Source organism: Siniperca chuatsi, linkage group LG17 (assembly GCF_020085105.1).
Source record: "Siniperca chuatsi isolate FFG_IHB_CAS linkage group LG17, ASM2008510v1, whole genome shotgun sequence".
Lineage (NCBI taxonomy): Eukaryota > Metazoa > Chordata > Actinopteri > Centrarchiformes > Sinipercidae > Siniperca > Siniperca chuatsi.
The window spans coordinates 27,325,146-27,352,595 of NC_058058.1; the positions used below are offsets into that span (position 1 = coordinate 27,325,146).

Consider the following 27,450-nt stretch of genomic DNA (forward strand, 5'->3'; position numbering starts at 1 on the left):
ATGCTAACGTCAATTAAAGTAAACACTTCTGTGCAGATGTTTCACATCAAAAGCATTCATATGGCTTCCAAGAGCATAATATCTCTCTGTGCTAGTAGGCTTTCTATGTGAAACACTTACAGGAAGTGTTGAGTTTCACTGTCATTAGCTTAATAATGATGAGCAGCATAGAGGTGAGTATGGCATGACTCTGTTGTTGTAGATACAGAGGAAACTGGAAATTTAAGGCTATACAGACCAGCCATAGTTCAACACACACAATTTTAAGGTTGATAAAAATGTTTTTTAATTGAAGCCACTTTTTGCTAATATGGTGATCTTTAGTACAGATCATTTTGGCTGTTTGATGTCAAAATTCTGACACATTACAGGCCAGGGGACAGTAAAAAAAGAAAGAAAAACAATACAAAGAAGAAGAGGAACCTTCATGCATGCAAAATGTTTTTAATTTGATAAGAGTCAGAGTACTTAAGTGGACCTTGTATAATTTTTAATATAAAGGTTGATATGGGCCCTTATATTAACCTGTATTGAATTTGAAGTGAATATCATGAGACTTGTGACTTTGAATTGATCTCTGTGTAGCTGTAATTACAGTGTGGCAGCAGCAATTCCTCACCTGCTCTTGTGTTAGACCTCTGTACCTTATTCCTCCATCTCTAGGAGGACGGATGATAACACAACCTAAAAACAGACACAGCGTAAGGTAGAACAGAAAAAGACACAGCCATCCCTCCAGCTCCTATCTAGCTCAATATGTTGGCTGTTAATTAGCTGTAAGACAAGCAGCTTTGCTGTTCAACGATGCTGCTGGAGCCACACAGACTTCAGACTGAAACTAAATGTAAGAGTTTTAAAATCACATTTCAAAGAATAACTCTGGTGATATTTCATATTTTTCTCATGGCTATCAAATCCCATGAAAAGAGGAAACCAACAATGAACACACTGTAGTTTATTTTGTCAATCCCACATACACTGTCCTGCTGCCCCAAATACTCACTAAAGCACCAAATGCACCAAAATTTAATTAAGCACTGAAAATAGTCCCCAACAAATGCACTATTTCCTCCTGTTTCAATAACATAAAAGATAAAAACTACAGTGACCAGCTGTTTTAGGAAATGACAGAGCCTTTTATAGAAATGAAACTATATAGTTTTCAGCCATTTTTACAGATTTATATCCTCAGTAGGCAGGAAGGCAACTTAAGTTAGGGGTGATGAGGGAAACTCACTGTAGATAATGGCATATAACTTATAACAGAAATATAGTATTTCTGATTTCTGTGTCATAGTTAGTGTGGATATGAAAACTCGGGCTGTGTTATTATGATTGATAGCTTGTGCTGTGTACACCCTATATGTAAGATGTTTTTCTCTGTACAAGTCTAACTCATGCAGCATCTCTTGCCTGCAGCTGTAGCCACACCATAGACTGCAACTATCTAAGAACAGGTAAGAGAAAGTGGGGGAAGGTTCAAGCCAAGGTCAGAAATTAACAGAGGTGCACTGAGAGAATAAGCTGTGGAAAATACTTAATGTTGTGTGACAGGGTGTGGCTTTAACATATAACCAACTGCTTTGTACCTTAACTTCAGACACAACTGGGGAGCTGTAGATCTAAGACGGTGAGCATGTTGTGTCTCCAGATATGTCTGTATTGTTTGTTTGTGTGGAAATAAATACTTTTGAAAGACATTTGTAGGTCTCGTGTGGATCCCTTCTCATCAACCAACTCGGAGAGAGGTTGGCAGATTGACCCCGTACATGTGTATGCGCATCTTGTAATGACCCCAACATCAAGTAAGATAAGTGTAAAGTGTTCTTTGTTTCTGCCTTGTTAGTAACTCTGGTTATCGCTGTCACAGACTCATGCTCTGCCGGTGATCACAGCCTCAGTCTGCCTTTGGATCTTCTGGACATCGGTACCACGCCAACTGCCACAACGCCCAGGCCATCCAGCCAACTTCGCCTCCAGAGCCAGCCGCCTACCTGAACTAAACGCCAGGCTTCACTGGTCTACCGCCTGGCAGGCCCAGCCCTTCCCACTACTCTCGCCAGTCCAGAACCAGCTCCCCTCGTCTCCAACCCGGTCCAGTCGAGTCCTCGAGGCGGCCACGAACCACACCGGATACTTCGTACCCCAACAACTATCTGCACAATAAAGACTGTTTTCAATCTTACCTCACTCTGTCCCGTGTGTCCTGCATTTGGGTTCTAAAATCGGTCTCACGACATTCTGATTCTGATAACTTATTGTAGTATAACTAATACACATATTGATAAATGGAGAAATAAAACCAAAATAAAAGTCTATATATCCCTCCTCAACCACTGGTAGACACACAGTACTACATGCAAATACCCCAGTTAAAAAAGGGGGCAAAAACAATATATGTATGTTTTTATTTTTAATAAGGGGTGGTAGTAGGTCAGTCTGTAGGGCCTTAGCTTGGGAACCGGCAGGTAGCTGGTTCAAGTCCAGCCTTGACCAGATGATACTGAGTGTGGACTGGTAGCTGGAGATGTATATAGGTCTCGCCCTGCCCTATGACAGCTGGCTTTTTGCTCTGCCTTCGATTGTGGTCATTTGGAAAAGGTTTAAACACTTTTGCCTTTAGATGTGGTAGGATTTAGACACCACCTGAACTAGTTTGTTTCAAGAATACCCCTTACTTTATCCTTTAAAGTTAACTTCAATTTAAGACTGAATTTACAATTAAATGAAGAAGCAAAAAGCAAACCCTAACTATAAATGTTATATCATCCAAATAATTCTTAGTGACAGGATGAATGACGTGACAATATGTACAGATGAGTACAAAATGAGTCAGATGAAAAATAAATAGAAACAAAGAGAAACACAATGTTTTACAGGTTTCAGGAACTGATTTCAGACACTTTGCCACTAGATGGAGACCTCTGCTATGTTTTCAGAACGTGCCAAAGGACCAGCAGCCTGGTTTCCAGCAGAAGGCTCACTCATTATCCATGTCAATGATTTTCCTCCAGTAAGACAGCATCCATATGAGGTTTGTACTTATTTGTCAACTGAGCGAGGGTTTCACATGAATAAATTGTGCTTTCGGAGGGATCTGAACACAGTTCATGGGACCAGCTGGGACCTGACTAGTGTGGAGGACAACATTTAATTCTGCCACCCCAATTATTTCCGCCGAAAAGTTACTGTATTTTTACATGTGTTGTATTTTTCAAAGCAGTTTTTCACAGGATATTCAGTAATTAGTGATGGCCACAAGGTGCTCCTTGCTTGCAATCTCTCATGATGAGCTTAACCTTGTCATCTGCTTTAGTTTGTAATTATTTGTGTATGGTAATAATTCCACAGCATATTTAATTGCTTAATTAAATAATTATCTAATAATTTTGGTGATTTGTTAACCTTAGTTCAACCCTCAGGTCAAATGATAATTTTATGTGCAAGATGTTGACAACTAACTACTGATATTTGTTGCGAAAATTCATCGTCGTCAGAGAATAATTCCTCATGGTGACTGCGTGACCTTTCGGTTGCTGTTGCTATTACTATGACAAACTTTTATTTCTACGCAAGTTCAGGTTAAGGAAGGCCTCAGGTAGCAGGTTGTCTGCAACAAGAGAAAATGAATCATATAAAACACAAACTGTAAACGTTTGATAAGGATCCCACAATGCAAATTCCACCAAGAAATTTTAAATAATATTAATGTAATGGTAGTGGTAATATTAATATTAGTATTATTATTATTATTATTATTATTATTATTATTAATTGATATATATAATTAAGTGATAATGATAGGAAGAATAATGACAATAATAGTAATAAGACTAATAATGAAAATTGTAGTAGCAGTTGTCGAGCAGGAACACAGGGGCAGCAGGTGGCATACAGTCACAGATCCAGACTCTGCAGCTCTGGAGGTAGAAATACCTGCTGAAAGCGACAGAAGGAGAGAGAAGAGAGTCGAGAAAGCACAAAACTACGGGAGAGAGAAGATGTAGAGTTAGTAACATGCATTAATGGGATAAAAATGCATACAGATGGAGAGGAGGAGAGAGGAGCTCAGTGCATCATGGGAAGTCTCCCGGCAGTCTAGGCCTATAGCAGCATAACTAAGGGATGGTTCAGGACTCACCCAAGCCAGCTCTAACTATAAGCTTTATCAAAGAGGAAAGTCTTAAGCCTACTCTTAAATGTGGAGATGGTGTCTGCCTCCCGAACCCAAACTGGGACCTGATTCCACAGGAATATCTACTAACACCGCCGAGGAGGTATCAGCCCCTATCAGCATTCTAAACCTGACCAGCCTTTTGATAAAAACAGTTAAGCATGGGAGAAATGGGCAGAAAAAAGATGACTAACATAGGCGGAGAGACAGAAGAATAGTAACAGACTCTTTAATGAAGATTTCAACCTAGTGTTGATGTAGAAGGGAAGTGACCTTGATACACACCACCCACCACCTAACTTCACACTATAGTCATCAGTAACCCATTAAAGCACATGAAATCAGTCAGTCCTGGGAAGAAACCAGCTCCATGGCGCCTCCTCTGTGTGCTGGCATTTCTTATTTCCTGCCAGTTCACTGCAAAGCTCTGTTTCACTAAAGCAATATCATCAGCAATATTGCCTTCCCTGGGGATAATACATCAGGAGCCTGCCATTCCACGCAGGTTCACCCACAGTAAAACCCTGATCACTAAGCATTTCTCACTAGAGGCCAGGAAAGACCACTAGACGTGACTCACATAACAGACATCCCCACTCATCTTCACACCACCGCTAACTGATCTGACAGCAGGTTTATGTCTGTATTACAGACATCTGCCTCTGAGCATTAGTGTCAAAGCATATGTCATATGTCAAAGATATGACAGATGGAAAAGGGCCAGAGACATGACTATAGAACACTGAATACACAAAGGCATGCAGATCCAGCACCTACCCAGAAACATCCATTTAGTCGTTCATTCTTGTTACCTGCACAGTCCTGTGAACCCAGGATGTATAATTGTTGTATGAGAAAACAGTTTTCAGTAACGAGTCCTCTTACCTAAATAATAATAATAGGTAGTTTGTCTGCGATTTCTACAATGACCCATATGACCGAACAGTGACCTACCAACAGTCAACACTGGATTCTTCTTAACCATGACCACGTCCTCAACCAAGTAATTATTCTTTTAACCATGACGACGAAGGCTCCCTAACCATAACAAAGTAATTGTTTTTAACCCAAACAACAAGCTTTTGCAAATGCTGACTAAGAAACCTAACTTTCATTGCTATGCGGATGACACACAATTATATCTATTGATCAAGCCAGATGAAACCAATCAGTTAGCTAAACTTCAAGCATGTCTTAAGGACATAACCTGCAATTTTCTGATGTTAAACTGTTAAATGACAAAACTGAAGTTATTGTACTTGACCCCAAACACCTCCAAGAAACATTATCTGAAGATATAGTTACTCTTGATGGCATTGCCTTATCCTCTAGCACCATCATAAGGAATCTCTGAGTTATCTTTGTTTGTTATAAAACAAACTTCAAAGACAGCCTTTTTGGTTTACCTACATAACATTGCAAACATCAGGAATAAATCCTGAAATCCTGACTCAAAATGATGCAGAAAAACTAGTCCATGCATTTGTTACTTCTAGGCTGGATTATTGCAATTCCTTATTATCCCTTAAGACTCTCCAGAATGCTGCAGCACAGGTACTGTCCCTGTAAATAGAATTTAAAATCCTTCTCCTCACCTACAAAGCTCTTAATGGTCAGGCACCATCGTATCTGAAAGAGCTCATAGCTCTAGGCTTAAGACTTTATAGTTAGGGTAGGCACAGGTGAGTCCTGAACCATCCCTTAGTTATGCTGCTATAGGCCTAGACTGCCAGGAGACTTCCCATGATGCACCTCTCTCCTCCTCTCCCTATCCATCTGTATGCATTCTTATGCCATTAATGCATGTTACTAACTCTACATCTTCTCACTCATGTAGTTTTGTGCTTTCTCATTTTTCTCTTGTAGTGGCAATTTCTTCAGAATAAAGAAACACTCAAGGCAATCACTTGTCTTTCTGTGGGTTTACTTCAAGCGTCTGCAGACGGACTCACAGCAGCAAAACATACATCAGTATAATCTGCTCTGAATGAGTACAGAGGAAAAAGAGCATCAGTTATTTATCCAGTCTTCAGGGTCAGACTCCTCAACCCGGGGAGAAGAGTGTCCCTGAAGTCTGGACATAACAGTCAATAGGATAATTTGTAGTTCCATGTCATCATTATCAGTGTACTGTTCTCATCTCGCAGTCCAAACAATCATACACAAATGAAGTATTGACGCCAAACAATTATAATAATATCTGTATGTTATTATATCAGAGAATCTGTTTGTTCTTGCCATTACAATTCCTCCCTTTTTAGCATAAAATCATCTTAAAATAAATACTAATCAACATAATTAAGAACAAACGTTAAGTAGGAAAGGAAAAATCAAACAACCAGACAAGTGGGGAAAACCTCAAGCGTCAGAGGAAGAAAAACCCCACATATACTTATCATTAGCTTATCCAGCAAACTTCAATTCAATAGCCTGTCATTAGCAATCATTATCATTATAACTGGACACAAATAGGAATGAACTTAAAAAATTTAATGAGATCAATAAGCATGCGTGAATCAGCAAAACAACAGAACTATTATTATTATTATAACTTTAACCATTAGGTAAATAGCTCTAGCAGTAATATATGAGCATACATGAGCATTTTATTCTAACTCACATCATACTTCAACATCCAGTGTGGTTACATGCAATTTTATTCTCCTCAAATCACCTCATTGTCAAACGGTGGAATCCATTCAACAGAGCTGGATGTTTCTATTGGCATATTCATATACTGACCCATTGATGATTTAATTGCTGTAGCAATCATTGATCTGAAGCAGGGAATTACACAGCAGGTCAAAAGGAGGAAGAGCACAATAACTAGGAGCACGGGTGCCAACATTTTCATCAACACATTCCTCCATCCTCCCATAGTCAGCCATGACCACATATCCCATATTCTCCTTCCTTCGCTTTCAGCCAGTACTTCTGCCTCCTTATGATTGCAAGGCAACCTTCTGTTCCTACTCAACAACTGCTACTACAATTATTATTATTAGTCACTACCATTATCATTATTATTCTTACCATTATTATTACTGTCATATATAGATATTTTTAATTAATATTAATATTATTACCACTACCATTACCATTACTATTATTTTAAATCTCAATGTGGAATTTGCATTGTTCAACTGTATGTTCTCTTTCCTCCAGCTCTCCCACCCCCTCTCCCTCTCTAACCCAACACGGCTGTGGCAGATGGCTGCCCACCTTGAGCCTATAGGTTCTGTTCAAGGTTTCTGCCTGTTAAAGTGAAGTTTTTCCTTGTATCTGTCGCCAAGTGCTTGCTCATGGTGGGAATTGTTGGGTCTCTGTATATTATTTTCTAATAATATTAGAAAGAGTACAGTCTAGACCTGCTCTATATGAAAAGTGCAATGACATAACTTCTGTTGTGAATTGGTGATATATAAATAAAATTGAACTGAATTGAATTGAAACCTTAACCCGACCTTTCCCAACCTTGCCATTGCCAACATTGCCAATTTTGACTGATTGATCCATTCCACTGTGATGATCTCAGTGGATCTGCCAGCCAGCGAACAGCTGATTGAACTCTCACATGATCAAATGCTACAACGACTGTGTTTGTGAGGTTTGGTTTGCAGTGGTGGAAGAAGTACTCAGATCTTTAGCAAAAGTAGCAATACCACAGTGTTACAAGTAAAGGTATATACTAATATACTTAAAGTACTATAAGTAAAGGTACTCAGTATGCAGAATGGCCCATTTCAGAATAATATATATTATATACTCTATATTACATCATATATATATATATATATATATATATATATATATACCAGAGGCCTGGGAGCTTGAGGGTTCTGCACAGTATCTTTGCTGTTCCCAGTACTGCACTCTTCTGGACCGAGATGTCTGGTGTTCTTCCAGGGATCTGCTGTAGCCACTCCTCCAGTTTGGGGGTCACTGCCCCAAGTGCTCCGATGACCACGGGTACCACTGTTGCCTTCACCTTCCAGGCCTTCTCCAGCTCTTCTCTGAGCCCTTGGTACTTCTCTAATTTCTCATGTTCCTTTTTCCTGATGTTGCCATCACTTGGTATTGCCACATCAACCACAACGGCTTTCCTCTGCTATTTGTCAACCACCACGATGTCAGGCTGGTTCGCCATTACCATTCTGTCAGTCTGGATCTGGAAGTCCCACAGGATCTTGGCTCGGTCATTCTCTACCACCTTTGGAGGTGTTTCCCACTTTGACCTCGGGGATTCCAGTCCATACTCAGTGCAGATGTTCCTGTACACTATGCCAGCTACTTGGTTATGGCGCTCCATGTATGCTTTTCCTGCCAGCATCTTACACCCTGCAGTTATGTGCTGGATTGTCTCAGGGGCCTCTTTGCACAGCCTACACCTTGGGTCTTGTCTGGTGTGGTAGATCTGGGCCTCTATTGCTCTGGTGCTCAGGGCCTGCTCCTGTGCAGCCATGATGAGTGCCTCTGTGCTGTCCTTCAATCCAGCCCGCTCTAGCCATTGGTAGGACTTCTTGATATCAGCCACTTCAGTTATGTTCCGGTGGTACGTCCCGTGTAGGGGTTTGTCCTCCCATGATGGTCCTTCCTCCAGCACGTCTTCCTCTGTTCCCCATTGCCTGAGACATTCCCTGAGCACGTCATCCGTTGGGGCCTTATCTTGGATGTACTTGTGGATCTTGGATGTTTCATCCTGGATAGTGGCTCTCACACTCACTAGTCCACGGCCGCCTTCCTTACGGCTAGCGTACAGTCTCAGGGTGCTGGATTTGGGATGGAACCCTCCGTGCATGGTGAGGAGCTTTCGCGTCTTAACGTCTGTGGTCTGTATCTCTTCCTTTGGCCACCTTATTATTCCCGCAGGGTATCTGATCACTGGTAGGGCGTAACTGTTTATTGCCTGGGCCTTGTTCTTGCCATTGAGCTGACTTCTTAGGACTTGCCTTACTCGTTGGAGGTATTTAGCCGTTGCCGTCTTCCTTGTTGCCTCTTCGAGGTTGCCATTTGCCTGTGGTATTCCAAGGTACTTGTAACCATCCTCAATGTCTGCTATTGTTCCTTCTGGGAGTGAGACCCTTCTGTGTGGACTACCTTTCCCTCTCTTTGTCACCATTCGACTGCACTTCTCAAGCCCGAATGACATCCCAATGTCAGAGCTGTAGATCCTGGTGGTGTGGATCAGTGAGTCGATGTCCCACTCGCTCTTAGCGTATAGCTTGATGTCATCCATGTAGAGGAGGTGACTGATGGTGGCCCCGTTCCTGAGTCGGTATCCATAGCCAGTCTTGTTGATTATTTGGCTGAGGGGAACAGCAGTGGGGACAGAGCATCTCCTTGGTATATGCCACATTTGATGGATACTTGTGCAAGTGGCTTGCCATTGGCCTCAAGGGTGGTTTTCCACAGCCTCATCGAGTTTGCAATGAAGTGTCTTAGAGTCCTGTTGATGTTGTACATCTCTAAGCATTCAGTGATCCATGTGTGCGGCATTGAGTCATATGCTTTCTTGTAATCAATCCAGGCAGTGCACAGGTTGGTGTGTCGGGCTCTGCAGTCTTGGGTGACTGTTCTGTCAACCAGGAGTTGGTGTTTGGCTCCTCTGGTTCCTCTGCCAATGCCCTTCTGTGCTTTGCTCATGTATTGATCCATGTGTCCACTTATCTTAGCCGCGATGATGCGATGATGCGATGATGCCTGACATGAGCTTCCATGTTGTGGAGAGACAGGATATTGTTGCCGATAGTTGTATGGGACTGTACCCTTTGCGGGATCCTTCAGGATCAGGATTGTGCGCCCTTCGGTAAGCCATTCAGGGTGCGTCCCATCTCTTAGCAGCTGGTTCATTTGTGCTGCTAGGCGCTCATGGAGTGCAGTGAGCTTCTTTAGCCAGTAGGTGTGGATCCTATCAGGGCCCGGTGCTGTCCAGTTCTTCATACCTGAGACTCTTTCTTGGATGTCTGCCGCTGTGATGGTGACTGGATTCTGTTCAGGAGGTTGCTGTGGTCCTTTCTCAGGGCGGCCAGCCACTGTGCATATACGCTGTTGTGTGATGCCTCCTGCTGTTATTTCCCATATACTTTTCCAGTACTGTTCCGTTTCCAGCCTCTCTCTCGTGTATCTCTTTAGGCGGCTAGCCAAGGCTTGGAGTCTTTGTTTGGCAGTTTCGAGTGCTTCAGGTATGGGCATCTGGTTGTACTTCTTGGGTACTTGCTTTCTCATTGCACCTCTCTCAGCCTCTGTCAGTTGGCTCACTTCTCTCCGGGCCTCCTTGATTTTTGCCTCCAACCTTCGTTTCCATGGTGGGTATTGTCTCTCATGGCTCCCATGGTTGCTCTTGTAGCCAAGCATCTCTAGGATCACTGCTGCTGAGGCGTATATCAGCTCATTGGTTTCAGTGATGGTTGTGGTAGGGATCGCTCTCAATGCTCTTCACATCTAGGAGACTTTCTGATGGTACTTCACTTAGCCGTTGTAGTTGGCGTCGGGGTGCCTTGTATTCATCCTCGCCATGATCTTATCTTTCAGGTCAGTCGCTGCCTCGTTCAGCGTGATTTCTCTTGGGGCTTCGTAACCAATCTCTGGTTGGGGAGCTGCTGGTTGCTCCCCCTCTGACCTGTAGTCCTGGCTCCCCCTTGCCGTAGCATTTGTGTTGTACCTCGTCAATCTCAAGTTGTGATAGCAGTTGCCGCTTGTGGATGTTGGAACACTGAGCTACTAGTTGCTTCGCCGTAAGCCCTTCGCCCTTGATTGTGGGTTTCGAAGTAACCATTCATCCCACATCCTGTGCATGTAACCCCTCTGACTAGGGTTACTGGAGTAGTAGCATTCCAACAGAGCCTTATTATCGCATCTCGCCCATCTCCGTCTTGTTCCAGTAGCCCATTTGTCGTCTCGATGCCCTGGTTCCCCAACACCTGATGCAGACCTTGTTTGGCCGGGCGATGTCTGAGCCGGCATGTCATGTATTTCATCGTCACTCATCATCATCATGAGGTAGGCAGCAGCGTGAAGGGTCTTGCCTAAGGACCCACACTGGATGATGGGTCATTTGCTCATTGCGCTCCGAGGGGGATTCGAACCCTTGTTCCCCCGTGAATGTCCCGTGGCCTACCAAATCGAGCTATCCAGCCGTTCCACACTGGATGATGGTCATTGCTCAATGCGTCCCGAAGGGGATTCGAACCCCGGTCCCCCGTGTGAAAGTCCTGTGATATATATATATTTGATTATAATTATTGATGCATAATGTTGCAGCTTGTAAAGGTGGGGCTAATTTCAAGGTAAGGTGATTACATTTTGTATTAATAAGTTGAATCTGTAAACTAACTTGTAACTAACATTATCAAATCAATGTAGTGGAGTAAAAAGTACAATATTTGCTTCCAAAATATAAAGTGGCATAAAATGGAAATACTCAAGTAAAGTACAAGTACTTCAAAATTGTAAAGTATTTGTGTAAATGTACTGCAATTCAAAAGGAAATATTGTACTTTTTACTCCACTACATTCATCTGACAAACACAGAGAGCATTCTTTTGTTCTTTGCTGTGGAGACCACGATCTCTGTATGCTCTGAGCCCAACTGCAGATGCTGAAATAAACATCCACAAAGACAACTTTTGGTGTTTCATCTTTATTTAACACAGATTTCCACCACACTCCTTACAAAAAAAACTGGTTAGAGAGAGACTAGTGTCCATACTTGCCAACCTTGCAACCTCAAAAATAGGAAGGATTTTGAAACCAAAGAGGGGGATCTTGGGGTCTTCCCAGAAAAATTTGAGTTTCAGACACTGTGTTGGCTGCATTCTGGTGAGTTTTAAAGAATGGAAGTAACAAAATAAGTAAACCGCAACTGTTAAATACTTTTAATTTCACTTCTAATTCTCAGGAAAGAATACAGAATACTCCGGCCGTTTGGCATAAACTAATATTCATCAGTTTTCATTCATTCATTTTTTGCCCCTGCCCCCTTCTGTAAGAAACAGGAATTCTACTTTCCAGGATGTCTGAAATTTGCTTGAGGATTTCTTTTTCTTACTAGCCTGGTCTCAATTTCTCTCTCCGTCTCTCACTCATTGAGGAGGATGGGGCGCAAGCATAGGCGCAAACGCGTTCTGTACAGTGTCAGAAACAGGTTGTGATAAAGAAAAGGAAAAAAAGGTGTGAAAATGTTTCATAAATTGGGAGAAATATGGGAGAATTGTGACCCCAGGAGGAAACCGGGAGAGGGCAATGAAAAAAGTGAGTCTCCCGGGAAAATCAGAAGGGTTGGCAAGTATGCCAGTGTCTGGTTGGAGTCTCTTGTCATGTCTCAGATGTTTCATGGATGTAGCTAGGCAGCCAGCTAGCTATGTATGAAGATGATGTCTCTGTTCTTTATCCTGCCTGCAAAGGTCTGATTGGCTGTTTTTTTCACAAACCAGGGAAACAAAAGCACAACGACAGACCAACAGTATATGAATCACTGAACAAATCTGAGATGTGTGGGGGGGTCTGCAGATTCTCAAATCTGTTTGCATATGACATTATGTTGTCAAATTAACCCTAGACATATCAACATGTGTGCACACCATCACATATTCACTAACACACAACAAAAGACAGACAGACACACACCAGACCAGCAACAAACAGGCTCACAGATCATTCACTGTACTGCTGCAGCCACAGTTGTTTTGTTCAGACAACTGGAGACATTGTGTCAGTGACAAAAACTGTGTAAGGCAGCACTGTCATTACCAGCAGATGTATTATATGCAGACACGCTGAGTAAGGGCAACACGGTGGAGAAGAGGAGAAGAAAGGACAGCGCCATCCCTCTACCTGAAAAACAAAATACAGAGAGGAGAATACATTCAAAGAAGGAAGCTGTCAGGGAAAGAGACAGCAGCAATTGCTCCAGGTAAACAGCATGAAAAACAAATCGGAAAGATCCACCCTAAAGCACTGTTGTTGATGTATCATGTATATATAAGCCCATTTAGTTGTTTAGTGTTTTTTTTTTTTTACTTCAATGGACAATTGACCACATGTAGATGATGTGTTGTCGCATCCCATGTTACATTCCATCAAGGTTTGTCAGCTGACCGTGATCTAAAACAGGGTTGCACAATATGTAATTTAGTTTATTGGTTTGTCAGGACTGATATGTATCACACCTATTTCATATGTGGATTGATTCTTTTGTTCATTAAAAGTGCTGAATAGATAAAGCTAGTCTCTAACCTGTGCATCCACTAAGAGATGTCCTTCGGGTGGGCCTAGATGTTGGTTGTGTGATGTCTGAGTCGGAGCGGATGAGGGGTGTGAATGTTGGCTTATCAACCCTACAGTAAAACACAGTGTGGGGGGATAGTTTCATGTCCTGCAGGCCTCTCCACACTGATGCAGGATCATTGGCTGAAAACCTGTTTTTCAGCTTTTCAGAGTAGCTTCTCTTTGCTACTCTGATCTCCTTTGTCAGTGTGTTTCTGCGACCATTTTGCACAATCATTAGATTCCTCAAGGGAATTTTAAGCCAATGTTAGAAATGTCACAAGAAATAGAATGTGAATTAGGTGTCTTTTCATCAGCTGCGTTGAGACAAATAAACTGTCTACCTGAGCACAAGGTTCCACTGTCAGGAAAAAAAACACAGAAATGCTCGAGATCATTTACAGACTGTCCTTTGCTGCTTAATTTCAGTATGTTTAAACCCAGTTTAGAATTATTATGTAATTTGACCAAACAGCTGATCTGTCATGTAATATTCGCTACATAATTTTTATTTCGACAAAGTTTCACGCCTATTTGTTGCATAAACTCTTTATCAACAAAAGGGGAAAAAACACCTCAAGCCAGTGTAAAACATTCACATCCACTAACTTTTCTAAGTTTATGGGAGCAATGTTTAAAAGCTAAAATCTCAACAACTACAAGGGCTAAAGTATTCATATTTTATGGACTTCCCCATGTGTAAATGCTTAATATATTAAAACATGATAACTATAGTGCCACCATGTGGTCAGTTATTATGTGTTTTAGGTTTTGGCTAATAACTCATGACCCGTTAGGCGTAGCAAAACAATATTTGTGCAGTTTGGATGATACTGATTCGATTGATATAGGCCACGCCCATTCTTGTCTAGAAAAATGTTCCGCCATTATGGATTTTTTTGAAAAAGACCTTTTTTGCTTCATACATTTTTAAAAACAGTCATCTTTTCCAATCCACTAACAGTGTCTCTGAATAGTCCAGTGGTTTAAGATCTTGTCAGTTCTGTGCCCATTTTAGATCCAGAAGTTGTCAGTTCAAACCCAGGTGTTGCCAATCTGTTTTCATTAAACTTACAGATTCTCTCTTCCTTCACACACACACACTCCATCCTCACATTCAGCAAGACATCCTGCATAATGATCAAATGTTTTACCTAAAAGCTTAATTTTAGACAAATACATTTTTTAATCAACAAAATGTGAATGTGTTTACCTCTGCAGTTCTGGGGACCCTGGGGCAGTTGCCCACCTTGCCCAGTTGGTAAACCAGCCTTGCAAGTGCCTAGATAAGCCTACTTCAATGGGACCCACTAATATATGTTTTCTTTAGGGGAGGAAATGGGGAGGGGGATTAGAAAAAGGAAGAATAAAATACAGAAAATATTTGACTGGAATATTTGAGAGCTTGAGGGTATGTTTTTAACTAATGACAGCCCAAAATGACACAAGGCTTAGAATGGGCTCCCCACTGAATCAACATGTCGGTATACTGGGAAGCCATCGAACTACTAAGGGTTGCATTAGTCAGCTCGCAGCACCACACACACGGACTTATATGTTCAACTTCATCCTGGACATTTGAGGAGGCATAATTGCAGCACAACTGAAGGTACTGACAATTTATTTTGACCCAACTATGGTGGCTTGATAAAAAGCAGGGCTGGGAAGAGAATAAAGGAGAGTGCTGTCTTTTTCTTTTCTCTCCATCTGGTATTTAAAATCAGAAATGGTGGAAAGGCATAGAGCAGGAAGACAACAGCAGCAGCAGCAGCGACTGACTAATATGATATCAGACTCCAGAAACTGCATGTAAATGATCCAAACACTCACACTGCTTTTCTGATAGTAGGAATCCTGGCAAACTGCAGGCTTTGCATCATCCACACATGTACCTCTTTTATGTTCCCTAGTACTCTGAACTTAATGGAAAACGGAATGGATTGGGGAAATTTGAAATGGTTGTCAGAGAGCAAGGGTTCCTGTTGCATGTCTGTTACTGTGCTCTTCTGCAGTGTGTTGGGCCTCACCACGTGTGCAGAACAAAGACAGTAGCCTACTTGGAAAAGGTAAAGCCTTGACTAAGCGGCTTGAATGGAAAACAAAGGCCAAACAGTATAATAATGCCAAACCCCCTCAGGTCCATTAAGTCACACTTGGTTGCAAGTTGAATCCAAACACTGGATTTCTACTGGACAAGCCGCCAAACAGAGAGCAGGAAGTCCTGGCTCCCCTGCCATGACATCATCACCTCTATAAAAGCAGAGTGCACCAGATCACTCGCTGTCTTTCCACTGTAACTCTGGTTACTACAGGAGGCGCTCAACGTTGAACTTTTATTTTCTTAGGAAGGTCTTAACTCACTGGACAACGGACTATTTTGTGTTTGCTGAAACATTTTTTGGATCCCAATTGTTATACTCCACTTAACAATCTTTGCCTGCAGAAGGAAGGTACGGCTTTTACATTTTCTTCACGGAGAGAAAGACTGCCACTGAGCCCCTCTCTCTTCCCACTGAAAGTCGACTGCTGCTTCTCTCCACTGCCACCCGAAGGAACAGTTTCGCCGTTGAACCCGCTGACAGCACGGACCCGGCCCTGTCAGTGTCCGAGCCTAAGAGGACTCCGCAGGACAAATACGAATGGACTGACGCATTAAATCGCTATCAAGAGCAATCCCAAGTAATGCCAGGGACACACAGGAAGCACCATGATGCGCCAGGAAGCACATGTCTGTGTGTGTGTGTTTGCCTCTCCCCACAGATCATCACACAAGGCGATTAACTTCATTGTTGCACAAAAAGCAATGCCCCACAGAAAAACGTATAAAGCTTGAAGTTATAAATTCATAAGGTTATTATAAAGATCAGCTCTTTATTGTGATTAGAAAAGTGCAGGGGAGCAGAATTGCTTGATGACCAGCACAGAGAAATGAGCTTCTTGTGTGAATAGCCAGCCTACTGCTCGCAGGAGAAACGACCTAGCCTCCTGTGTGTCCCAGGTGTAAGAGGCTTGTGTCTGGGCAGAGATAGATTCTATAACTGTGTGTTATATCATCTAAGCTTCATTGTTGTGAATTGCATTTTACATTATTGTGGGAAGTAACGGACCGCTGTGTCCTGTTTCTGCTGTGTTTCCGTGCTTAGCACGTTCCATTGTGTATCGGTACCACGCTGCTGGGTCGTTTAACTGTGTTAGTTCTATAGTCACTGTGGAAGCTAATAACTGTGCTTTATCAGACCAAAGTCCAGTAAGTCCAGTCCAGTCCATGGCCTGAAAGTCTGCTGCTGGATTCCTGTGTGATAAGGGGACAGCTATTGTGCTTTGCCACAGCATTGAGATTTCTCCTCACTCTGCGTGCTTTCCTTTCTCTTTCCTCTCCACTTACCTACACACTTTTACATGTACATATACACACTTATAGACACCTCAAACAACCCAGATAGCGTGGTAGCATAACTACTTACTATGCTCAGCGCCATCTTAAGGACAAATAGAGCTGACCTACATTTTGGCTCCCCTTTGATTGAGTTTGTATGAGTTTCTGATCTGTGCGTGACGACCACCCACGTGGTCACGTCCGTCGTCTTTCTCGCACCTCCCTCTCTATTGTCCCACACACACACACACACTATATGCTGGCTGATTGTTGTATGCTTATTGTGTTTAGAACAGATGATAGTGGTTGTTGGCTGAAGTTGATTATTAATCAATAAAAAAACTTCTACAGTTCAGAATATTTAAGTATTTTAGGGGAACAAATGTTTTCCACAAACAAATAAGTAAATGTCTTAAACTAAGACGTCATTGTGTATTACCTGTTAGAGCTATTCCAAATGCTACAATGTCCATCTTCTAACTCAGTAGTGTTTGGGTTGTTAAATGTCAGATCTCTGTCAAATAAATTGTTTTTCTGACATGATTTCATATTATCAAATCAGTTATATCACTGCTTACTGAGACTCAGTTAAGTCCAGGTGACCGTGTTGCATTAAATGTAAAGTCCTTCTGGTTTTAATTATTGTCACCAGCCTAGGCTTTAACTCTGGTTTTGATTTTCTCAGAACTTTTAGCTTTCATCATGTCTCGGTTTGATAGAGTCTTGATTTTAGGTGATTTTAACATACATGTATGCTGCCCCTCTGGTACCTCTTTTACTATGTGTTTTATAGACAGTATGAAATCTTTTAATCTTGCTCAATCAGTTGAGGGTCCCACTCACTTAAAGGGACGCACCCTGGACATTGTTCTCTCCTCTGGTTTTACTCTTGAAACTGTTGATCTCTGTGAGCCTATGTTGTGTTTCTGAACACAAAGCTATTATTTCTAAGGCCCTCCTTCCACCTCCTGCTCCCACAGTGTCTACTTATGTTTCTTCTCATGTCCTCTATACAAACTCTGCTGACAGCTTTTATAAGGCCTTCACCAGTGCACTTGGCAATAACCAAAAACCAGATAAATTCACAGATTATTTACTAAATAACAAACAATACATGTAAAGTTGTTCTTGATTCTGTACAACCTCAAAAATCAGGCGAGTTAAACCAACTTGCAGCACACCTTGACTAAATAACACAAGAGAAATAAAGAGAAAATTAAGACAAGCAGAGAGGAAATGGAAAAAGGTGATGTCATATGAAATTTGAGCTCCATTTTGAGAAACGTGAAGTTAGCGACACCAGCGACCATAGCCAAATGTATTCCTGGGGCTAGAGCGGGCAACGTTGAATCCTATTTAAAACTGCTGGCTAAGGATAAATGTAAATACAGTAAGATTGTTATTCACGTCGGCAATAACGACTCCCGATTACGCCAATCGGAGGTCACTAAAGTTAATGTTGAGTCGGTGTGTACATATGCAAAGACAATGTCGGACTCCGTAGTTTTCTCTGGGCCCCTGCCAAACCTGATCAATGATGACATGTTTAGCTGCATGTCTTCATTCCACCGCTGGCTGTCGATGTCAGGGAGCCTACACAGACACCACCGGCTCCACCCACCACAGTCATCAGATCCCAATCACCAGACTACTGATTACACTCACCTGTCACCAATCACCCACCTGCACTATAAAACAGCACTTCTTCGGTTCACACACTGTCTGGTCTTATCCCTACCATGAGGTTCTTCCTGACTCGCTTCCCCGCTGAATATCAACTTGTCCACTGGATTCCCCTCAGCCTGTGTGTACCCTCATCTCCTGGCTCTACAGCTCCCCGCAACTCTCCGAGAAAGAAACGGACATCCAACCACAGATAAGACTCTCTCAAAGACATTCCTAGATCTGGTTTATTTGCCTGCTGTTTGCTCCACCTGTGTCCATCTCCTGCTGTTGCAATAAACCTTGTACCTGCACTTACCTCTGTGTCCTGTGTTTGCCTGCTGACAGTCGAGGTGGTGTCCAGCAAACGATGTGGGCTTTGTAGATAATTGGCGGACTTTATGGGGAAGACCTGGTCTTATTAGGAGAGACGGCATTCATCCCACTTTGGATGGAGCAGCTCTCATATCCCGAAATCTGACCGAGTTTATTAGTGGACCAAAACCATGGCAACCCAGAGTTGAGACCAGGAGGCAGAGTTGCAGTCCTACACACTTCTCTGCGCTTCCAGAACCCACCCAAAACTCCTTTTTTATAATGGTGTCTGCTACCCAACCACTTAAATTAATAAAACCAAAAGTTAACAGAAGAGGAGTTATACATAAAAACCTAAACAAAAATGCTGAAATAGCACAACTAAATAGGAGAATTAAATGTGGACTCTTCAGATCTCTAAGACGGTGTAGTCCCTCATTCGTCCAGGAGTGTTCTATCGTAGAAAAGGTTTCCGTCATAGTCATCTGGACACTGTTTTCAGAATCAAGACGTTTCGGCTCCCATCCGGAAGTCATTCTCAATTGTGAAAAAATTGGACGGGAACTGGTAATTTAAAATTGAGTTACATAAGCCCTGCGGAAGGAATCTGCCTGAGTATCTGTTAATAGCTAGTTTCACCTGAAACTGACCTAATTGTTTCCAAGATGGCCCAGTAATCAGTAATCAGGCCTATTGTTTTCTGGCTGCATCTACTTCATCACTGTTAAGTGCCTGATTAGCATGTGATAGTCGTGACCAAGGTGATAATACATTCTGATAGACTTTGGGCAGATTAAATCTCAGACCACCATTTCTGTTCAAAGAGGAGTTCTCTTTTTTTCACAAAAATGGCTTCCTTGACGCCCGTTCAAACCAACTCTTCTCTCTACTTAGAATCTTCACCTCGCTGTCTTCAAATGTGTGGTTAGTAGCTTTTAAATGCAAATGCACGGCGCTCTGTAATCCTGAGTTAGCGTGTCATCTGTGTTGATAAAGTCTTTTGTGAAGTGGCTGTTTGGTCTCACCTATGTACCGTTCTTTGCAGTTTTCCTCACTGCACTGAATGGAGTAGACAACATTGCTCTGTTTCTGTGTGGGTAACTTGTCCTTAGGGTGAACGAGTTTCTGTCTTAAAGTGTTGCCTGGTTTAAAGAAGACAGGAACATCGTGCTGTCTAAAGATCCTTTGTAGTTTTTCAGACAGTCCAGATACATAAGGAATGGAGACACCGTTCTTCAGATCTGTCATCTAAAGCTGTACAAGTGAACGATTTAATATCAGAATCATATTGACTCATTTTGTCTTACTGAAACCTGGCTGGGTCATGAAGAATATGTTAACTTAAATGAAACCACTCCACCCAGTCATATTAATATTCACATTCCTCGAGGCACTGGCCGAGGAGGTGGAGTTGCAGCCATCTTCAACTCAATCCTATTAATCAACCATAAACCTAAACTAAATTATAACTCATTTGAAAGCCTTGTTCTTAGTCTTTCACACCCACCCTGGAAAATACAACAGCCAATTCTATTTGTTATAGTGTATTATTGTAGGTGATTTCAATATTCATTTGGATGTTGAAAATGATTGAAAAACTCACTGTTTTAACCACACCCTCGACCTTGTTCTGGAATATGGCATTGAAATTGAACATTTAATAGTCTTTCCACAGAATCCTTCATTATCAGACCATTATTTAATAATTTTTGAACTCCTATTACTGGACTACACACCATTAGGCAAAAACTCCTACTCTAGATGTCTGATAGTGCTGTAGCTAAATTTAACGAAGCGATCCCATCTGCATTTAATTCAGTGCTATGTCTCAATATAACAGAGGATTCCTATGCTAATTTCAGGCCCTCCCGAATTGACCATCTTGTTGATACTCCCGCATGCTCACTGCGAACGACACTCAATTCTATTGCCCCTCAAAAAAAGAAGACAATAAAACAAAAAAGGTTAGCTCCATGGTATAACCCCCATACCCGCAAATTAAAGCAAACATTGCGAAAACATGAAAGCAACTGGCGTTCCGACAACCTGGAAGAATCACGTTTAGTCTGGCAAGATTAGTCTTAAAACATATAGGAAGGCTCTCCGGCATGGTAGCACAGCCTACTACTCATCGTTAATAGAGGAAAATAAAAACAACCCCAGGTTTCTTTTCAGCACTGTAGCCAGGCTGACAGAGAAACACAGCTCTATTGAACCATGTATTCCTATAGCCCTCAGTAGTAACGACTTCATGAGCTTTTTTAAATAATAAAATTGTAACTATTAGAGAAAAAATTCATCACGTCCTGCCCTCAACCGGTACCAATTTATCTTCAAACACAGGAACCTTAGAAACAACTGTAAAACCTGATACTGTATATTTTGACTGCTTTGCTCCTATCGACCTTCTTCAACTAACTTTGACGATTAATTCATCTAAGCCATCAACCTGTCTCTTAGACCCCATTCCAACTAGGCTGCTTAAAGACGTTCTGTCTTTATTAATAGGCTATTGTTACAGACAGGGGACACAAAGATGGAGACAGAATGTCCTTTATTGTACAGGTATGTAGATAGGGAAGTCTGTAGGAGGTAAGACTCGCTGGAGAGGGAGATCGCTGGAGAGAGAGAATGCTGGAGACAGGAGATCACTGGAGCTATTTTTCAAGCGAGGTCGGACCCAGACTGAGGTGAGTGCAGGGCTTTTATGCAGGCTGTGATTGGGAGGCTGGGCCTCTGAACTGGAGGCAGGCGGCAGGCAGCGGCGGGGCCTCTGAACTGGAGGCAGGCGAGCAGATGGGTTGAGGATTGGTTGATGACCACATGTTCGGCTGGCCAAACTCCTGGCCGAACAGCGCCAAGAACTGGCCCAGAAAGTGGAGGACCGCCTCTTCCCATGCCGCCAGGGATCCCGCCCAGTACAGCACCGGGCCGGCCAGCCGGAGCACCACAAAGGCCACCCCAGACCGCTCAGTCGGAAACTGAGACGGGTGCAGGAGGAAAACCAGGAAGCACCTCGCCAGAAACTCCTCGCAGTCACCCACAGAGCCCGAGAAGATCCCAGGCTGTACCAACTCGCCAGCTGCTAGAGGAGGTGAAGGGAGGCTGAGGAGGTAACGCTTGGCCAGACCACTCAGGTGGAGGAAAGGGTCATCGGAAACACTGGCTGCCATCTTCGCGGTTTTAGGTCTGACCTTCTGTCACGGAATAACAGGCAGGGGACACCGAGATAGAAGGGAATGTCTTTATTCAGACAATAGCCAGAAGTGGAGAGTGTGGAGATAAGTAGAGTGGATCTGGGGAAGTCACCGGAGGGAAGCCACAGGAGACTGGAGAGACAAAGGAGGAATGGAGAAGCCATGGAGGACCGGCAACGTCAGAGGACTGGAGAACACACAGGGAACTGGAGAGACCACGGAGAACTGGCGAGACACCGGAATAGTCTGGTGCATGGAGTCCTAAATACAAACGAGGTTTGGGGCTGATTGAAGGCAGGAGTGTAATTTGGAGCAGGTGTGGGTGATTACGGGCTGGTGAGGACATGACAGACTGTGACACAAATCTTCCGACCTTCCTATATTTTTTTCTTACAATTTTTAGGTTTATTTTAATTCTAAATTATTGAGTTGCATTATACTTTATTCTTGACACTGTACTTAAGTCTTGGACTGCTGTATTTTAACTTTTAATTCACCCATTGTCTTTACATTTTATCCTTGGTGTTTTATTTATGTTTTTAAATCATCCATTGTGTTAAGTTTTATTTCTCTTTTATTGTTATGCCTGCCTGTTTATTCATACATTACTGTGTATTTTATTGTTGTGTTTTATGTGTAAAACACTTTAACGCTGGTTTTGAAAAGTGCTATACAAATAAACTTTATTATTATTATAAATGTAATTATAGTCAGATGTGGTGCTCTAATGATGGGACAGTGATATTATAAGCCTATTAATTAATTTACACATTCACGCAGTCTGCAATTTTTTGCCAGCTGTCCTTCCTGCATTTGGCAGCTGCAGGTGCGTTGCTTTCAGCTGGATTATGTGTTTAACTTCTTCATATTTCTCTAATATTATAGTTTGCTCTTCATTTGTAAAATATGCTGTTCTGCTGCCAATAGACTTGTTCATGTTTGCAATTGGTCATATGCTGCAAACACCACCCCTTTTATGTGAACGTGCTCATGACAAACCTGGGTTGACTTACCGAGTTGATAACCAGCGTCATGTTACCACTTATCCTGACTGCGGTTGTTAGGGTTAGTGAAGCCAGATAACGAAAAGCGATCTGGGGTATGTTGAACTTGCTTCGTAGTATAGGCCCCAGGTGTGTTGAAGTGTAATCACCTGAGCCCAGCTGAGCTGGTGATGCCAGCAAGAATGCTGTTGTCAAACACTGAGCATACTAAATCCTAAAGAAGTTCAACCTGCCAAGTTCAAACTCCCAATGACGCAAGTTTGAAGTTGGCATAGTCTGTATTGACAAAGGCCTTTTAGGGAAGTCAGAAAGCACTAACACATTTTTAGTTTTGGTCTTTCAAATATAAAATAACACTAGCCTTACCTTATAAAATTAAAAAAGTTCCATCCTCTATTACAGATAGACAGGAGCACTAAGTGTTAAGAACAGTTTCAACTGGCAAACTGGCCATTAAGTGAATCTTTTTTGTTTACAAATGAGAGTTCCAGCACCAAACCATTACTATTCATCCTGTAGAAAGATGAAAGATCACAGTAAATTTAATGGAAATCCAGCTATTAGTTTTCAAGGTACCTTAAAATTCACTGTTGAGATATCCAGCTCTAGATGGACAGACCTTGCAATCGTTAGGCCACTCAGTTGGCAGGGCAAAACAAACATAATAGCACCAGTGATGATTAAATGAAACCATTAACCTAACCTAAAACAAATCTGAATTCTAATCAGAATTTTAATTCTTGCATTTCTAAGAGACAATTTCTGAAAATTATTGGTAACACTTTGAAGGGGTGTGCATAAGACTGACATGACACTCTCATGACACCTGTCATGAACATGCAGGAGTGTATATAAAAGTTTATGATGGTTGTCATTAAGTGTCATTTGGTCAGTTATGTCACTTTTCATGCAAAGTTGACATTGTTTGAGATGCCTTAGGAACTTATCTAAAGACAATGCAATGTAGTTTATTCAATTCAATGCAGTGAGGAAAACTGCAAAGAACAGTACATAGGTAAGACTAAACAGCCACTTCACAAAAGACTTTATCAGCACAGACGACACGCTAACTCCGGATTGCAGAGCGCCGTGCATTTGCATCTAAAATCTACAAGCAACACATTTGAAGACAAGACAGTGAGATGAAGATTCTAAGTAGAGAGAAGAGTTGGTTTGAAAGAGGAGTCAAAGAAGCCATTTTTGTGAAAAAAGAAAACTCCTCTTTAAACAGAAATGGTGGTCTGAGATTCAACTTGCCAACCGTTTACCACAGTGTAATAACACCATGGTCAAGCCAATCATATGCTAATCAGGTACTTAACAGTGATGAGTGAGGTGCAGCCAGAAAACAATAGGCCTGATTACTGGGCCATCATGGAAACAAAAGAAGGTCGGTTTCAGGTGAAACTAGGCAGGGTAAACAGCAGACACTCAGGAAGACTCCTCCCTGAGGGCAGGGCCTAAGAAACACAGAGTAGCTTACATTTCTGAGTTCTCAGACCATTTTCACAATTGAGAATGACTTCCGGATGGGAGCCGAAACGTCTTGATTCTGAAAACAGTGTCCAGATGACTACGACCGAAACCTTTGCTACTATGCAGTATAAGTTTATATCATTCCACTTCTGGAGATGGTGGTGGAGAGCATTGTCTTACAAGTTGGTCCAAAATCTCCCATATGTGTGAAACCAGGTTGAGATATACAGTAATTTATATTTAGCATTTTATTCAAATAATTTTACTCACCAAACCGTTCAGTGAGCCCTGATGCATGGAAGCATCTGCATTTGATATGTTTTCTCCACTCTTTTATTCAGGTTTTTCCTTTCATTTGTCCCCCAACTGTATGTACACACATACACAATCACTGACAGATGACATACATCAGAAGGCAGTTTCCTCCTCTGGCTGTAAAAGGAAGCTGGCTAATTCTGTTGCCTGGTAACCATTCACACACACTCTCCTGTGTATGGATGCTTCAGTGGTACTCAAAACATCTGGCCAATGTTTGGTTTTTGTATATTCAGTAAGCATACATGATATGTAACTTGCACTAAGGCCAAGGGCCAACTGTTGATGCAAGATGTTGTTTCAGCACATCTAACAGTACCCAACCTCAAAGTAGCTGGTGAAAATATAAAACACTTCATAACTATCAGGACATTCCAGATGAGGAAAAGCAGTTAAACCTGACAACATCCTCATCCTGAAAATTCATCTGCAACGGCCAATTAAGTCATGTTGTCTATGAGTGCCAGGACTAACAGCTGTGGCAATCGACCAAATGATGTTGTTATGAATAATATTGTTAACTTGATGCCTCTGTACCTGATGAATAACTGTGTTGAGGTATTTGGACAACTTTCCAAGCCAGCGAACTAGCCTCTAAATTTTAGTGTAATCCCTTATGAACCTTCACGTAGTTTGAGATCAGACAGGGGTCTCCTGTCTGTCCCTGAGTCCAGGATGAAAACTAAGGGGGGACAGAGCTTTTGCTATCAGGGCACCGAGGCTCTGGAACAACTTGCCCGAAGAAATTAGGTTGTCTGAGTCAGAGTCTTTGTTTAAGAACAAAGGGAGGGAGAGAGGGAAGCACAATGCAAATACCACCTGGAATTTTTAAAATAGTAATAAAATAGTAATAACACTGTAGTCCACATAACTACGACATGGATGGAACACTCCTGGACGAATGAGGGACTACATCGTCTTGACCTGTATCTATGGATCGGTGCGCGGGTGTGATTACAGGGCAGGAAATTCACAGGAAGGTGGGACAGTATAAGCTCCTTTCTTGTGTCTGGTTAAACCACCTTCTCAAATCTCACATGACAGCCATGTTACAGCTTCAAAGCCACTGATTCCACAGCATTGTGCAATCCTGTGGTTTCTTCTTTGTGCTGCAAATTGAATCAATATTCACCAAAAGACAAAACTTAGACACAAATAAAAAATTTAAAATGATAACATTTTGTGGTATTTGCACAAAAGTAAAAGTTTTCACAGGTGCTGGAGATGTTCTTACTTGCATAGTTTAATACTTGTACTAAAATTTAGAGGCTAGTTCGCTGGCTTGGAAAGTTGTCCAAATACCTCAACACAGTTATTCATCAGGTACAGAGGCATCAAGTTCACATTTTTATCTGAAAGCATATCCTGATTTTACCTGAACTGGCTGTTTATTTTATTGTTTTTGTGTATTTTATGTATTTTATTTCTTTATATTTCATCATTCACTGTGGTATTTTATTTCTTTTGTTGTAAAGCACTTTGTACTTTGTTTTGATAAGTGCTCTATAAATAAAGTTTTATTATTATGATGACATCTATAAAAAGAGACTTCACATTTATAATTTAGAACTGAGAAATGCAAGGCGGCCCTTCTTCACTGACATCATCGCCAAAAACAATAATAATGCACATGCCTTGTTTGCTACTGTCGACAGGCTAACAAACCCTCCTGTGTCAGTAGCCTCTGAACTTCTATCTACCAGGGCCTGCAATGAATTTGCCTCCTCCTTCAAAATAAGACAGACAGTCAGTACTTCCATATCAGGTACAGGATATGTGTTGTCCCTGTGTCCACTTAAAATCAATTCAAATAGCATGACACAATTTTATCCTATTAACCATATAAACTTGGAGGACATTATACAACATCTGAAATCCTCCTCCTGCTGCCTTGATATTCTGCCAAAAGGCTTTTTCAAAAATGTTTCTAATTGCATGGCCTCAGATCTTCTACAAATTGTCAACATGTCTCATCTCTCAGGTGTCTTCCCACAGGCCCTGAACTGCAGTCATCACGCCACTCTTAAAAAAGAACAACCTAGACGCGTCACTAATGAACAATTATAGGCCCATATCAAACCTCCCGTTATTAAGTAAAATCATTGAAAAAGCTGTTTTTCAACAGCTGAACAACTTCTTGGCATTAAACAGCTGTTTTGATGTCTTCCAGTCAGGTTTTCGAGCAATCCACAGCACTGAGGCTGCTCTTCTTAAAGTCTTCAATGACTTCCACTTAAACACAGACAGTGGCAGAATTTGTGTCTTGGTATTATTGGACCTCAGTGCTGCATTCAACACGGTCAACCACAACATATTACCAGACTGACTGAAAAACAGGGTGGGACCTTCTTGCACAGTATTGAACTGGTTTGAATCCTGCTTAAAGGACAGGGACTACTTTGTGTCAATAGGTAATTACACATCTGAGCGGACAAAAATTACATGTGGAGTTTCCCAAGGCTCCATTTTAAGGCCTCTTCTGTTTAACATCTACATGCTACCACATTTTGTTTAGAAATACAGAGGTAACGTGTTAGCATGTGCATGTAGCACAGTGTGTAATGTCAACACTTAGTTATTACCAGGATGTGGGGGTGGAAAGTACGATATGAAACAACAGATGATGTGAAACTTTAGTCAAGCAATAGTCAATATTTCTGGTAAAAA

The 27,450-nt window shown here is 41.8% G+C and overlaps 1 protein-coding gene across 2 annotated transcripts in view; it reads right to left on the reverse strand.

Moving 5' to 3' along the window:
• gabbr1b (gamma-aminobutyric acid (GABA) B receptor, 1b) overlaps positions 1–27,450 on the reverse strand; it is a 242,481-nt gene that overhangs the window by 210,238 nt on the left and 4,793 nt on the right. For both annotated transcript variants that reach the window (XM_044171397.1, XM_044171396.1), the window contains exons 2-3: positions 12,923–13,006; positions 620–684 (exon numbers count right to left, since the gene is read on the reverse strand). In XM_044171397.1, coding sequence (XP_044027332.1) covers positions 620–684; positions 12,923–13,006 — 149 coding nt within the window. The remainder of the gene's footprint in view (positions 1–619; positions 685–12,922; positions 13,007–27,450) is intronic.